This window comes from Chlamydotis macqueenii, chromosome 4 (genome assembly GCF_036417535.1).
Source record: "Chlamydotis macqueenii isolate bChlMac1 chromosome 4, bChlMac1.mat, whole genome shotgun sequence".
In the NCBI taxonomy this organism is placed as follows: Eukaryota; Metazoa; Chordata; class Aves; order Otidiformes; family Otididae; genus Chlamydotis; species Chlamydotis macqueenii.
Genome location: NC_141559.1, coordinates 73,116,438 through 73,131,803, shown reverse-complemented (window position 1 = coordinate 73,131,803; position 15,366 = coordinate 73,116,438). Strand labels below are relative to the sequence as shown.

The following is a 15,366-nucleotide window of genomic DNA, read 5'->3' as shown; positions in this document are numbered from 1 at the left end:
ACTTCCCAACACTGTGGGTTCTTTTCACAGAATGCAACCAGCATTAATTCAGAGATGAACAAGCAAGTGAAACAATTACAACCTCTGTCATGTTGGTGCTGAAGAAACACATGAATCATGACTGACCCTGGCATGCCAGACATTGTATAAACATAGGGCAAAAATATGTTGTTGGTCCCCAGAGCTTCGGTGAACTTTTGCACTGGTTTAACAGAATGTTTATCACAAATGCATAAAATGCATGAACTAGAATAATGTAACTGTAATTTCTGTATAGAGTAGTTACGCTTAATTATGTTTGTAGATGGTTATTGTTAAGTTCTCTTCTCCGTAAAACAGTTTTCTAATTTGAAGAAAGTGAAAACAAATGGGTTGATTCAGTATTATGAGATAGTCAGGTATATAACACTATAAAAATACATATCAATTTGCGATCAAATCTATTTAATTTTTATTCTAGCAATGGCGTCTTCTTCCTTATCTGGCTGCTGCATATGCCTTAGATTACTTCTCCAAATCCCTGTTTGAGAACTTCGTAGAATTTTATGCAGGCTTATTGGCAAAGCAAAGGAGCCAGAGACAGGTGAGATATTTACACATTTCTTCTTAGCTGAGTTCTTCCTATAATCAACTGGATATTGTTAAATGAAGGACTTACTTAGAAGTCTTAGGCTATCTTACAATCTCTGTAGTTTTATCTCTGGAGGTCTTCAGTGCACTCACTAATCTTAGGCAAAATATTGACTATCAGAAAAAAAATTGTGATAGAGAAAATCTGATTGTTGACAATGTTAAGAATGTAATCCTTATGAACTCCTTTTGTTTTACAGGAGATCTTAAAAAAACTCCAAAAAACAACAAAAAAACCCCAAAACAACCATATAGGAAGTTGCTGTTAAACAAGCTTTGGTAGTATCATCCCACTGTCTCCAGAAACACATCTTCCAAATGCATTTTCAAAGGAAGGCCAACAGAGTTAGTGTAAATGCAGGCTACTGTGATGCTTTGCAAATTGAGGGGATACATTTAAGTTTTCCTACTCATTTGCAGAATTGATGCTTGGAAGATCAGTGAAAACAGTGTAAGGAAGTAAATATTATAAATATCCCATTGCTGCCTGGGAAGAAAGGGATTGCTTATGGCACAGAGGGGAGAGAAGCTTTCTCTGGACATGCCACCTTCAACTGCTTGCCTCTCTGTCTCTGGGAGGAAAAGATTGTCAATCAGTGAACTGTCCCATGCAATGCCTTATCAGCTGGCACATCTGAGCTAAGATTTACCCATGTGTCCATTACCTGGCATAGATTATTGCTGTCCGCTATAAGAAAGTTAGTGCTGCAGGTTTTTCAGTTGTGGCAGGGCTTTTTTTGTGACAGCAGAAAAAAAAATGCTCTGCCTATACGTATATCTCGGAAAATTTTATGTATGTATTGCATGTTACTCTTTCTTCAGTATAAAGTAGTACATATAGCTATGGCTTTAACCAGTTAGAAACTTTGTGTAAAAGTTATTATTCACTTTTATCTTATTTTTCACAAAGGCTGATTTGGGACGTGAGATTCATGCCTTATCTGCTGCCAGCAAACCGCTGTCCTCTTGGACTGCTCAGCAGGCAGCCCAGGAATGCCGAGAAGCTTGTGGAGGACATGGTTACCTTGCCAGTAAGTTACAGTCTACTGCATGCACTGATCAGAAGGAGAATGGTTATGTTGATGTGTTCTTTGACTGTTGTTGCAGCATGGTGTCTGAATTTTAGCAATAAGTTTAGAAAGGTTTTTTTCCTCATATCCATGTTTTTAAAGTTCATTTTATATCTGATACCACAAAAAGAACTCAACCCATGCAGCTTTTGCACCAACCTTTGGACAGAATGAGACTGCATGTGTGATTGAGTATCAGTTCCAAAAATAAAGATGCAGTCTTTATTGATGAAAATTCCCTCTGTAAGATGCATGCCACACTTTTCTAAAGTCTTTCCAATATATTGATTTCACAAGCTAAACAGTGAACTTTCAAGCTCATCTTTTGGTAACAATAGCTATACATACAGAAATAGACAACTCTCTGGCATTTGTAACAGAATAATTGTTTAATCCCTCTTAGCTTCCATTAATGCATTGCACTATATTAAGTTGTGCACTTGTTCTTGTTAAGTGAATCGTCTGGGTGAAATCCGAAATGACAATGATCCAAACTGCACATACGAGGGAGATAACAATGTCCTGCTTCAGCAAACCAGCAACTACTTAATGAGCTGGATGAACTGCGTAAGAGGTAAGTTTTCGTTGTGGAATCCTATGCTGGACCCAACAGTGTGTAGCTAATGGAATTAGGAGGTAATTTCGTACTGAAAGCAATTGACAGTCATTTAATCATTTTTTAGAGCATAAATAATGTGCTACAGACTCCATCATGTGATACGTTCACAATAGACAGATATTTGCTGCAAGAAGTATTCTTTCTCCTAAGTCTTGCAGAAGCTAGCTAGACGTTTTGCTATCCCTAGTCAGGTTAGGTAGTATCTTACTCACTAAGAAGTGCAGTTTAGTTCAATATAACTACTCCTACAGTTGTTGTAAGTCTGAGTACCCTCTGTTCATTGTACTTAAAACAGTTCATATCTGACTTGGTAGCAATATCCATCAGTACATTTTGTAGTTCTGCAGCTAAATGATTTTGTTTCAATCTTCTAGCAGAGAGTTTCACCAGCATCTTACAGAACTGGAAAACTCAGCAATAGAAGTTTAGTATTATGGGACTTATAGGCAGTGGTATCAGTTTTTTTCAGCACTTGTCCACCAGTCCACATTTGGCTGGACTAGCCCATAATAAAATAAATCTTACGGCCTAATTGTATCTGGCCATCAAGTGTATGCGTGGCTTTGTAATAGGCTTTTAGTTCCAAAAAGTCTGGTTACTTTTCTCATAAGTCATTTTTATTTTCTTTGGTATTTCAGATAAAGCTCCTTTTGAATCCCCTTTTGGAACAATAAACTTTTTGCAAGACTACCATCATATCCTTGGCTGGAAATTCACAGCCATTAGTGTTGAAGATTGCATGGACTCCTCAGGTAGCCTTCTGCTGCTGTTAAACTGATTCTACAATCTTAAGTTGCTTTCCAAAGGAAGGGATCCAGAGATTTGAGATTCAACTGCTATTAATTATTAGATATTTGTTGTATTACTATTTGCTGACTTTGTATTACATGCATTTCAATTTACTAGGAACATAGTTTGCATTTCATAATATGTCCTATTGTCCACATCCTCAGTTCTGGAATGGAGGATAGGATAGCATCAGATATTTTTCTTCTGGTTTTGTTCCTCTGAAATAGCATTTGTGACCTAGGTTTTTTGCCTCTGTATTGTTGTTTTCAAGTGAAACTGAATAAGGGGCTTTAATTGCCACTACCTTATATCACTAAAATATCTTATTTTAGAAAACCATACAAGTGATTTAGAAATATGTTCAAAAGGCTTTAAGTATGTCTGCTTTTGACAGTTGCTTTTGGTTGCATAGAGAAAAATGAGTAATGGTGAAAGAAAATTCCCTGCAATTTTCCTGGCTTACTCTGCTATAATCAAATCAAGTATGACATCAGATGCCATTCCCACTTTTGTATCACTGTGAGTCCAGATTGGCCCTTGGAGGCAAAAATTAACAAAGAAATTAGCAGATAATGAGATAGTGACAGGGCATTGAGCAAAAGTGAATCTGTGAAACTGAGAACATCCTGGGGGAAGAAACTCCTTTTTTAATATATAACGGGCAATTGAGTTGATTCCTAGAATTCAGTAACCACTTCTGTGCACAAATAATTGCAAAAAAGCTGAATTTTGGGTAGTGATGCCTAGTACTAAGTATCATAACAGGTATAGGATAAAACCTGAATAACTTCAGAATACAAAGGCTTATAAGAAAAAGACTAGTTCAAAACAAGTACTTGCTTTCTTCTTTCTTCTATGTCTCCAACTTGTGAAATCCAACAGAGCATAAACTGATACCTAAGCACATGTTCTCTCCTCTCTTGTAGTACCTGTTCAACCAGAGTATAGTTTTTAAAATATCTGAATCTATTTATTATACCATTCTGTTAGAAACTGGACCATTAATTTAGGTGCCTAAATTTAGGCAGCATGTGAATGCTCACAATTGCCTAAGTGACGTTCTACACTGAATCTTAAGCTAAGACACAAGCAAGCAGGAGTCATACAAGGGCTTTGTGCTGACATTCTTTTTTCCTTAATATTTCCAGGCTGCTCTGAAAGTATAAAGCACTTGTGTGCAAAGCAGGTCATTCAGATGCGATTACATTCATCCAGGTTTGCAATGTTAGAAGTCATGTGCTTTCACAAAATGTGGACTTAGAAGGGACTGTGTACCTTGCAAACCTAAGTCTTAGTATGGGAAGAAAATAACAAGCTAAAAAATTTTGATTGAGTTAGAAGTCTAAATCGAGCTGTGGATGCACCTTGTCTTTTAGCTTGGAGTCACTTTGTACTAGTGTATGGTCAGGCATGGTATGTCTTCGCTGACCAGTTACAGTCTGACTGTCTTACCCAGGTGTTATTTATTGCATCCACAGTAATGGGCAAAGTGTCATGTTAATAGATTACTTCAATTTTTCTTCTCAGGTAACAAAAACTGAGGCTGCAGTAGAATCTGCATGTGACTTCCTGCATTATAAATGTGGATGTTAAGAATTGTGGTTTTCTCTTCCTCACAGTTCCTTTAGCAGCGTATAAATGGCTGGTTTGCTACCTGCTCCGAGAAAGTCACCTAAAGTTGAGCAATGAGAAGCTGTCTGGGCGAAGTGATTTTGAGGCAAAAAACAACTGTCAGGTAATACTTACTCAGCTTTCTTTTTTATTTACTTGTTTTCATCCAAGTTTGTCAGATTCTGTTTTATCTTCTTGTGTCATGAAGTACAGTTTCCTCAAGCATAAAGCAGCAAGTTAAATAACTAATAAAATGTAATACCTGTCCCTGTGTTGTATTGAACACAATAGCAGGAGGACAGTTACCATCAGCAGAAGTCTTCCAGGTTATATTTCTCTTCAGAAAAGTTACAGGCATGTGCTGAGTGATGTCTGCAATTTCAATAACACAACTTCTGAAGACTAAATCTACTACTATTAAATCTACTGCGGCATCTGATTATTACATCTCCATCTGCTCTTGTGGCCAAATACATACTGTAGGAAAGAATCTTGCTCTGGCAGATAGGTAAACTAGATGACCTAATAGGTCTTTTCCATCTCTAATTTCTATAGAGCAAAGTACTCATGAAAGATACCAGACTGACAGTATTGGAAGCTGAAAAGGAAACACTGACAATCTACATATAGCAGATCCGTTCTCTCACCAGTGAGTTTTGACAGCTAGGAATGTTTTAGCTCCAGAGTTCGGTGTATATCCCCAGGCTCCCCAAATTCCTCTGTTACCTCCATGAGAAAAACTGGCTCGCATCCAAGGAAAGAACACTTGTCATTTGTCACTGAGGAGATGTTCCCTGAAGATGGCCAATGCCATTCACCTTATCTGCAAAGCTCATTAAAAAGCATTGGGAAGGAGTATTCAGCTCTGCACCTAGAAAGAGCTAGGCTAGCTTCAGCAGGGGATGGTCTGTGTGAAACCACAGGTAGAGTGGAGGAAATCTTTCCTGGTTTTACCTGAGAAGTAGCTTATTAGAGAAACTTTTCAGGGTCAAATTCAGAATGGGAATTGCCTGAATTTCAAGTCTGCCTGTTGGTTGGCCAGTTCTTGGGAGGTTGGTGCTGGGGCCTGTGTGTTAGAATGATTTGCAGGATTTTTTGTATTAAATGGCATGCCTCAAAAACATCTGAAAATTATTTATAAGCTGTGCTTTGAAGACATGTACGTATTTGATTTAAAACTTTCTGGACGTGAAGAAGCACTTTTCTGTCAGCCCAGTGACTGACCAATACATAATAGGTGTTCTTGCTATGGGCGATCTGGAAGATGTTTCTAGGCTGTCCCTAGACTATTTTCGTTTGGGGATAGCCTGGTAGATACAATACAGAAATGCGAGCAAACATAAAGAAGGAAATAGAATTATGAGGGAGAAGAATTTGGGATTTAGAGACTTCTTTCATTCTGACTAGGGAATTGACACTCTTGTGTATAAAAGTCCATGTAGTAAGGGGGAAGCCCTCTCTAAACTTGCAGAGAATACATGTGTATTTTGCAGTTCACTCTTGTGTCTGAGCTTGGACATAAGTATGCCACTGAACAGCTATCAAGAGAGAGACAGCAATCTTTGGAATATGCTTTTTTAAATCCCACAGTGGATTTATATGCAAGGATGATACAAGTGTTCAAAAGAAAAAAGAAAAACTAATCAACTAAGTCTAAATGAAAAAAACACTGAACAAGTAAGCTGAAACCAAACACCAGTTTACAGCATTGCAACAAATGAGCTACAACAGCAATGGTTTCACATTCCACTTCTGTTCACCAACTAGAATGTGTTCAGTCAGCAGTCTATTTCATGGTAGGACAAATACCATGGTACAGCAAAAGTGAAGCATATAAAAGTAGAGAAGTATTCCTATGTGAGTACAATCATTTAAGGTTTTATACTTCATATTAACAGTAACTGGTGACTCTTGCCTTTCTGATCACATAGTTAGCAAAGATTAGTTGGATAGTTCTTTCAAAACAGGTTGCAATTTATTGCAATCCATATTCAGAATGCATGCATGCTAATAGGATCAGATTTTTTATTTATTATTTGAATGGGCTGTAATAGGTTTTCAATAGATTACTGAACTACTTTGAAGATTTTATCCACTTTCAAAAATTCTTCATAATGTTAAATAAATTTAAACCTACATTTATCTTACTAGAGTTGTATGGGTTTATTAATGATCCTAAAGTCAGCGAACCTGATTTTGCATGGTCTTCTCTCTAATGTAGCTATTTGATCCCATACAGTCTGGATGCAACTGCCAAATTACACTGGTAACAGGCATATAATTTGCGCTCCCTTTCGGCTGGTATAAAAGGCTAACCAAACTGGAACACAGTGGAAAATTAGTATCTTACTTCTAAGAGGCATTTCATGACTAACCTTTGCAAAGACATGGTAGAAATTATTTTCTTCTAGCATTTCTTCTTAGACTTTCTTTGATCTCAAGCTAGATCAGAAGATCTAAATCAACAAATCTCCACTGACTTCACCAGAGCAATGCTGTTTTCATTTTATACCAGCTGAGGATTTATTCCTTGTATGTGGTTACTTGTTATGCTTCTTTTCTGTTTCCTAAGGTGTACTACTGTCGATCATTAGCCATTGCTTTTATTGAACAAACAGTCTTACAAAGATACCATGACTACACTCATGATGCCAGCATACCATCTACTCTGCAGCCAGTGCTTAAGAATCTGAGTGCTCTGTATGGACTCTGGTCTTTAAGTAAACATCTGGCTGTGCTCTACCAAGGTGAGATCAGCTCCCTGAATATACTCTGCATATCACTTCATAAAAAGTCCTGTCTTAAAGATGAGGAGTTTTTTTTTCCTATATTGTATCTTGGCAAGAGGAGGGAATGCTAATTAGGATTTAGATTAGAGTATTTTCTTACTGTCTGCATAATGCAAAACAGCCATTCTGGATAAAATTTTCAGTAGCAGGAATCTGGAGCTAAAAATTAACCCAAAAATTTTTCTCTTACTTCAGAGGTGGTGGAGGACTCACAGGTTTTGATGTGGTCCAGTGCTTGAGGGAGAGGATAGGGAATAGCCAGCCAGATGCTGTAGTGTCGCTTGTTAGTGCAAAAGGCTCCAAATATCTTTGACTGTTTTGCAGTCAACTCACTAATGAAAGACAATCAGTCCAGTGACACAGGAGAATCTATTTAGCTTCTTGAATACTGAGCTGATAAACTCCTTTGTAAAAGGATTGTGTCAGTGTAATCTTAACTAGAGTAAGCTTCTTTGTGAATGTGTCTGCAGGTGGCTATGCTTCAGGTGAACAAGCTGGTAGATTTATTCAGAATGCTATTCTGGAGCTCTGCTACAGGGTAAGCTTCAATATTGTTTGTTTTGATTTAATAGTAATATAACATACAAATACTAAGAAAGACATGTATCGGTTATTTTATACTTCAAGGGATAAATTAGCAGGATATTACAGTAATAGTTTCTGAATAACTTTCTGTAAAGTTTAGTAACTTATCGATCCTAAATCTAGCCCTAGTTTATTTGCCAAAAAATGAAAAACAATATACCTTACAAAATAACACACTGTCATTTGCCCAGGGCATCCACAACCCAGAGAAGTTGTGGATGCCCTGTCCCTGGAAGTGTTCAAGGCCAGGCTGGACAGGGCTTTGAGCAGCCTGGTCTAGTGGAAGGTGTTGGAACTAGATGATCTTCCAGCCCAAACCATTCTAGGATTCTGTGACTCTGTGGTTTGTGGCCTTGCAGTCTTCACTGGAAACCCAGTGAAATACTGCAATTTGGTTTTATTTATTTCATTATCGTGTTAGCTCTTTTTTTTTCTTGACACAAAAGCTTTTCAAACTGGGTCATGTTCTTCGCAGATAAGTAAAATTTCAATGAAGAATCTGGCAGTTATTTTTTTATAGTTCTAAAATACCTGATTTTATGTGTGTAAATGGTACAATCCTGGTTAAAATGTGTTTTAAAACCCCTAAGCAAAGGAGGAAAACATTTAACATACAGTCTTTTTTTTTTTTTTTTTAAATTCTCTGGGAGGAAAAAAAGAAAAATAATTATAGATTCCTTATTGTTTATTTGTCTTAAGTTACCAATAGCTGGTACTTCATGAAAATAATCTTTACACTGCTCTGTAGTTCACAGGGAGCTATAAACAACTACAGAATTTGCCAAATACATGTCTTTTGTTCTTAAACAGTTGAAAGATGATGCAGTTGCCCTGGTTGATGTCTTTGCTCCTCCTGACTTCATTCTCAATTCTCCCATTGGTAAAGCTAGTGGAGAGGTAAGAAAACTCATTTTAAAAATTGTAATATTTATTAATTATTATTAACTAGTATATATTCTCTATTAATTTCTATTAATTACTAATCAGTTCATATCCATTAAGAATTTATTGCCTGTAAATAGCCATAACGTATTCAAGACACTTCACAGCTACAAAAGAAAAGGAAGACACTTTTTTCAGTGGAAAGTACCATAGTTAAATGATGTCAGCAGTAAATGACATTTTGCATTTGCTGGAGATAGCCTTCAATGGGAAACTCATCTAATGTTGCTCTAATTCGCTCTTCTGGGCCTCTGTGCTGCTGAAGAAAAAAAAAGTATGCCATCTCCTAAGATTCCTTAAGGAGTAGCATATAGGTTAATACCTTGGAGAGGCAGTATGGTGTATTGCTTCTCTGCCTAGGACTTTCGCTGCCTTTTTTGGTATTCACATTACACCCGGTTGTGTGGTGTCTTCATCAAATATTTATTTTAATAAGAGAAAGGAAAATTTGAAACTTCTTCCGGTTAAAAATTATATCAGAAACTGCACAATTCTTTGAGGATTCTGTTTATCCAATGGGAATTCTAGGATATGCAAGAGTATCTTGTACTAACCGGTGCAAGGTTATTAGTGCATTACCCAAGGGACCTTGGTAATCTTAATACAGACTTAAGGATGCTGTTTTGTTAGCAGCTCTCCTTGCTTTAATGAATATGTAATCCATCCTTGTTAAGACTGAGAGATATTTTTTTTGTATAGTCTAAATTACACAAGAGTTGAATCAAGAACATAAGAATGACCATACTGGATCCAGGTCACAGAATACTGTGTAACTGACAGTGGCCAAGGAAGACACTATGAAATAGACGAAATATTGAAATGTTCTTTCCCTGGTGTCTCAGCCGTTGGCAGTTGGTGATTTAAGAGTTATTGCAAGCCGTAGGCTGTATTTATATCATTCTGTTTAATAGCCACAGATGTATCTATGCTCCATTCAGTTTTCCCATCCATTTTCACATATGTCACAACACCATAATTTCCATAATTTGAGTATTGTGAAAAAATACTTCCTAGTCCCAGGCCGAATACATTTACTATCTGTGGGGGCCTTTCCATTCCTCTGACAGGCCTTGTTTTCCTTCCATGTATCTTTCCTAGTTCTGCCATATCCTTTCTGAGGTGTCATAACCAGACCTACAAGCAGGACTCAAGATGTGGGTGTGCCATGGATTTGGCTATACTAGGTCATGGTGCCTCTCTGCTTTTTTTTTCTTAACATGTTTAAAGAGCTGTATGTCATTCCAAAGTCTCAGCAGACCAAAATTCTTGCTTACTGGCCAACCCTATTCAGTAGAGCCAAGCTGTGGGGTAACTATTTTGTAGAGACTGGTGTCCCAGTACAGTAGTTTGGTTTAGTGTGGATAGGGCCTGTAGAGAATCACTAGAGCCGAGGAGACAGCCAGGAAGTTTGATAGGATTGCTGAGTCAAGTGTACTCTGTGCTTTTCAATATTCTGTGTCTGTGTCTTCATGTCTAAAGTTGTCTGTCGTTCCCATGGTGATCAAGCAACACAGAAGGCAGCCCAGATGTTTCTAACCAGACACTGACCTAACAGAATGATTACTTTGGTAACAAAATGTCTACAAATAAAGGAGGAAAGGTTAGCTCTACATGTCCAGCCATCTCAACAAAGAACTATAATCATCCCTGGAAACTTTGTTTCTGTTTCTGTAGATTTTTGAGGATTAAATTAATGAAAGAGGTCATGGTGGGAGGCTCCAAAGGTAACTCTTAAGAGAAGGAACATCATCTGTAAGAATGTTAAGAATACCTGTATTGGCCAAAAGCCCATTTTCACTAATTATTTTGTCTCTAACGAAAGCTGTGAGCAGATGCTATAGGCAGGAATATAAAATGTGGCGCAAATACACAGTGATCTGTTCCTAGAATACTATTCACTTTCTAGTAGTCAGCTGGAGATTTCTTATCAGCAGCTAATAAAGCTGTCATGTAATGGATGTGACTAGCTCCTCTTTGGCTAGCTCTTAGCTCACACAAATATAGAAGCCACAGAGGCTTATTAATATTAGAAATTAATATTAGAGATTAATATTGGGAATCTAATATGTGAGACATGCAGGTAGGACTCTAGCGACTTCCTCACATACTAAATAGTTCGTAAGATTTTTGTAAATTAATTGAGTCATATTGAAAAAATAATTTCAAACAGTGATATCCAACCCATATTCTGCAGAATTCAGGGAAGTTTTCTGAACTGCCTCTAAGTCTGTGGTTTTCAACTTGTGTAAATATTTTCAACTGAAATTTGAAAAGGGCTGCCAATTCCTCACTCAAATAAAATACTTAATAAAGCTCCTTGTCTCCTGGCTGTCTGTATTTAATTCTATATTCATTACTATCTTTGCAACTTCTAAAACCCAATGCGAACACTTTAGTAAAAATTACAGTATGGTAAAGAACAGATTGTCCAAGCATAACAGGAAAATGAATTTATTTCAGGATAAGCTATGTTGTACTGTAGTGGAGTGCCTTGCACCACGAGCCACAGATCGTAACCAGAGCAGAAGAGAAGTTTCCAAATTTGTTGCAGGCAGCTTTAAGCACTGAATAAGAATTCAGATTCTCTTTGGAAGAAACTTTGATGGTGTGGACATGATTTTCCCATAGAAATTTTGACAATCTCAGCCTAAATATGCAAAGTTATCATCACATTTATTTCAAGATTAATTAAAAATCATTAGACAATATGAAATAATCTTGGAATGGAATAAATAGTTAACACTAGCCCACACAATCAAGGTAAAAATATATTGAATATTAAATATATTTCAATATTTATTTAAATAATCACAAATATACAGGACCAAGCCATCTTTTGATGTAGAAGAAAGGCTTTTCACTTTCCATCACTGACTGTTTTTACACTGTGTTAATATTGTATTATTATAATAGTTTAGCCCCACTCGGTAGCTAAAATACCACACGGTCGCTCGCTCACTGCCCCTCTTCCAGCCCCCTCCAACAGGATAGGGAGGAGAATCGAGAGAAAAAGAAAGGCAAAACTCACGGGTTGGCATAAAACCAGTTTAACAGAACAGCAAAGGAAAAGAAAACAGAGAGGGAAAACAAAAACAATAACAGAATATACTAACCACATATTTAGAGTATGTGAATTCACTAAGCAGGTATTTACAGTACAATAGTTCACAGTGGATCTTGACACCCAGCCCACACCCAAGGAGTGAAATCTGCCCCTCAGCAATGTGCCTACTTTATACACTGAGCATGAGTCACTTGGTATTGAATAGCCCTTTGGCTATTTTGGGTCAGCTGTCCCAGCCCTGTCCCCCAGCCACAGGTGCCACCAGTTCCAGCTCCTCTCCCAGCTCCAGTGACAATTAACTCTATCCTAGCGAGAACCAGGACAATTGTACTGTACTCCATCTTACTGCTGAAAATACGGCGTTCCTTTCCTCATCTTTCTATGATCTTATTTCAAGTTTTAAGCTTCAGTTAGTTATGAACTGCCAAATATTGCTAAAATTATACTTTTGCAGAATTTACTTCCCGTGTACTTTTTTTAACTGTTCCACATAAAATTGCAAATTGATGAAGATGATGAATTAACAATTTGCTTATGGGAGAGGAATTTCTTATGCTCAGATTGAACAGTTCACATCTGGGTGAGAAGATACATTACTTTCCAGAAACATGTTGAAGTAAAGGTAAAAAACAGACATGTACGAGTGCTTTCAGACACAGTCTTCAGGGTTGGACAGAACAAAGGTTAGCATAATATAACTTGTTTCGAAATTTTTACCTTTCATAATACAACTCATGTCAATTGAAAACAAGAAATTACAAAGCCTACTGGTTTCCTACTCTTATGCCAAGGGTGGTCTAAATTATTTACACAGATATCTGATTTTTACAGTACTTTGAAATTTTGTGCTTTATCTTTGTGTTTATTCTTACCTGCACATAATTATTCACATTTGTTATCTAGAAATTCAATCACAATCTCATTTCAACCAGTGTTATATAATTTATCTTGTACAAGTTTTGTTTTATTTTCTGTATTAATTAATCCTTTTTTATTATTATTCTGCAGTTATATAAAAATATGTGGACAGAGATCCTTCAAGGCAACAAAGCTCTGAACAGACCTTCATGGTGGGCAGAATTTTGTGTTAATAAACCTGTAACAGGCAGGCTGACATCAAGGTTGTAAACCAAACAGCTTGTAAGAGGCTGGATGGGCCTGAGATGGATACCATATTTCAGACATCAGGAGGAAATGAGACCGTATGTCAAACACTGAAAATGAAAGAGATTTTCATAGAGGAGTGCCAAGTTTTAAACTAACTTTGAAATCAAGTCCAACTTGGTCTCAGGGACTGTTAACATCATGACAGGAGCAAGAGCAACCCATCTGCACACTATTCATATTTACTCAATTAAATACCAGAAAAATTGAGATTAATTATGATCACTGCTTTACAAAGTTTCTATAAAAGAAATGTTCCAATCAGTCTCTTGACTTTACTGTCATATTACAGAAGTTAAATCATTAAAAATAATTTCCCTCCAGGGATTATGAATAAGCTGAACAAAAGCAAAATAAAAGAGAATTTGAAGAAAAAAGACTTCAAGAACACCAACAGTGATAAACCTGTATGAAGGGATGGGAATAATTTCCGACAGCCCCTTTGAAGTCTGTGAAGCTATTCTGATTTACTTCATATGCCTCAGTGTTAAACTACTTGATTGCTCTTTCAATGCAGGAGAGGATTGGGATTTTAGATAATCTCTTTTGTGAATTGTATATAACTCTGTAGATAAAATTAATTGAAAATAACTCATTATGCCTATTTTTTTTTTAAATATATGGTAATGCAGATTTGGAAGTCTTACATACATTCTTTGTTGGTTATAATGTTTTCAATAATGCAAAACCAGTATCAAGCCTAGAATACATTAACACACACAGAAACTGCATCTATGTTTCAGGTCAGAATATACTCAAATCAATTATCATAAATACGGTCTTATAAGAAAATATGGCAATGATAGGAATTATTGAACGTATTAGGATTTTCTCTTTCAACTGTGTTAACTATCAAATATTTTTCTTCACAAATGGAAGAGATACTAACAAAGCTTTGAAAATTCAGAATATTTTATGTTTTAGATATGCTGCTCTTCTGGTTTTGTTTGGTGAGGTGGGGGCCTAAGGTGGTAGCTTCTGTAGGACACTGCTAGAAGTTGTTCACCTTTGTTCGGTGGACTCGGCCAGGCCTAGGGCGGACCCACTGCTGGCCAAGGCCGAGCCAATTGGTAGCAGAATGTTCCCTGATAATGCCTCTGTGATAACGTATGTAAGAAGGGGAAAACAGGAAAAAAAGAAGGAGAAGATGTGAAGCAGCTGAGCGGAGGCAGAGAGGGGGAGGCATGAGCCTTGTGGGCCTTGCAGGCCTCACCCTCTGGCTTCCCACTGGGCAGCCGACTGGGCCCAACTCAGCCTGGCCTGGCTGCAAGAAGTGGAGAGGAGATGAGAAGTTGAAGTGAATAAGATGTAAAAAGGATCCTGAGAGGCATCTGCCAGCCTGTTGTAAGGAATGGCTGCAGACGCCAAGGTCAGTGAAGAAGGAGGGGGAGGAGTAATGCGGCTCCTGGCCAAAATTCCCCTGCAGCCCATGGTGAAGACTATGGTGGAGCAGGTTGTCCCCCTGCAGCCCATGGAGGTCCACGGAGGGGCAGAGATCCACCTGCAGCCTGTGGAGGACCTTACGCTGGAGTAGGTGGATGCCTGAAGGAGGCTGTGGCCCTTGGACGGCCCGCTGGGACAGCTGTTCTGGAGGGACTGCACCCGTGGAAGAGATGACCCACGCCGGAGCAGTTTCACAAAGGACTGTGGCCCCGTGGGAGGGACCCCACGCTGGAGCAAAGGAGGAATGCGAGGAGTTCTTCCCCTGACGATGACACAGCGGCATGAAACAACGCGTGATGAACTGACCACGACCCCCATTCCCTCTTCCCCCCTGTCCTGCTCGGGGGGGAAGGTAGTAGAAATAACGTTAAGCTCGGGAATAGGGAGGGGTGGAAGGAGGTTATCTTGTTCCCTGTCTCATTCTCCTGCTAGGTTTAGCAATTTAGCAATAAATGAATAGTTTTCCCCAAGTCAAGTCTGTTTTGCCCGTAATGGTAACTTTAAGGATTTCTCCCTGTCCTTATCTCAAACCTTTCCTTATATCATCTCCCCCTATTCTCTCGGAGGGTGAGGGAGCAAGAGAGAGACTGCGTAGTCTGGTCCTGATCGGGGCTGAACTACTACAGCTGTGAAAAACAAATTCATTTTTTCCTTTATTGT

The 15,366-nt window shown here is 38.0% G+C and overlaps 1 protein-coding gene across 3 annotated transcripts in view; it reads left to right on the top strand.

Moving 5' to 3' along the window:
• Positions 1-13,998, top strand: part of ACOX3 (acyl-CoA oxidase 3, pristanoyl) — a 34,943-nt gene extending 20,945 nt beyond the window's left edge. For 2 of the 3 annotated variants that reach the window (XM_086746596.1, XM_086746597.1), the window contains 9 exons: positions 461-583; positions 1,541-1,661; positions 2,155-2,274; positions 2,958-3,071; positions 4,728-4,843; positions 7,292-7,466; positions 7,979-8,046; positions 8,904-8,990; positions 13,108-13,998. In XM_086746596.1, coding sequence (XP_086602722.1) covers positions 461-583; positions 1,541-1,661; positions 2,155-2,274; positions 2,958-3,071; positions 4,728-4,843; positions 7,292-7,466; positions 7,979-8,046; positions 8,904-8,990; positions 13,108-13,227 — 1,044 coding nt within the window. In that variant the 3' untranslated portion in view covers positions 13,228-13,998. The remainder of the gene's footprint in view (positions 1-460; positions 584-1,540; positions 1,662-2,154; positions 2,275-2,957; positions 3,072-4,727; positions 4,844-7,291; positions 7,467-7,978; positions 8,047-8,903; positions 8,991-13,107) is intronic. The other variant, XR_015258418.1, reaches the window with a different exon arrangement.
• Positions 13,999-15,366: the final 1,368 nt, after the last annotated feature.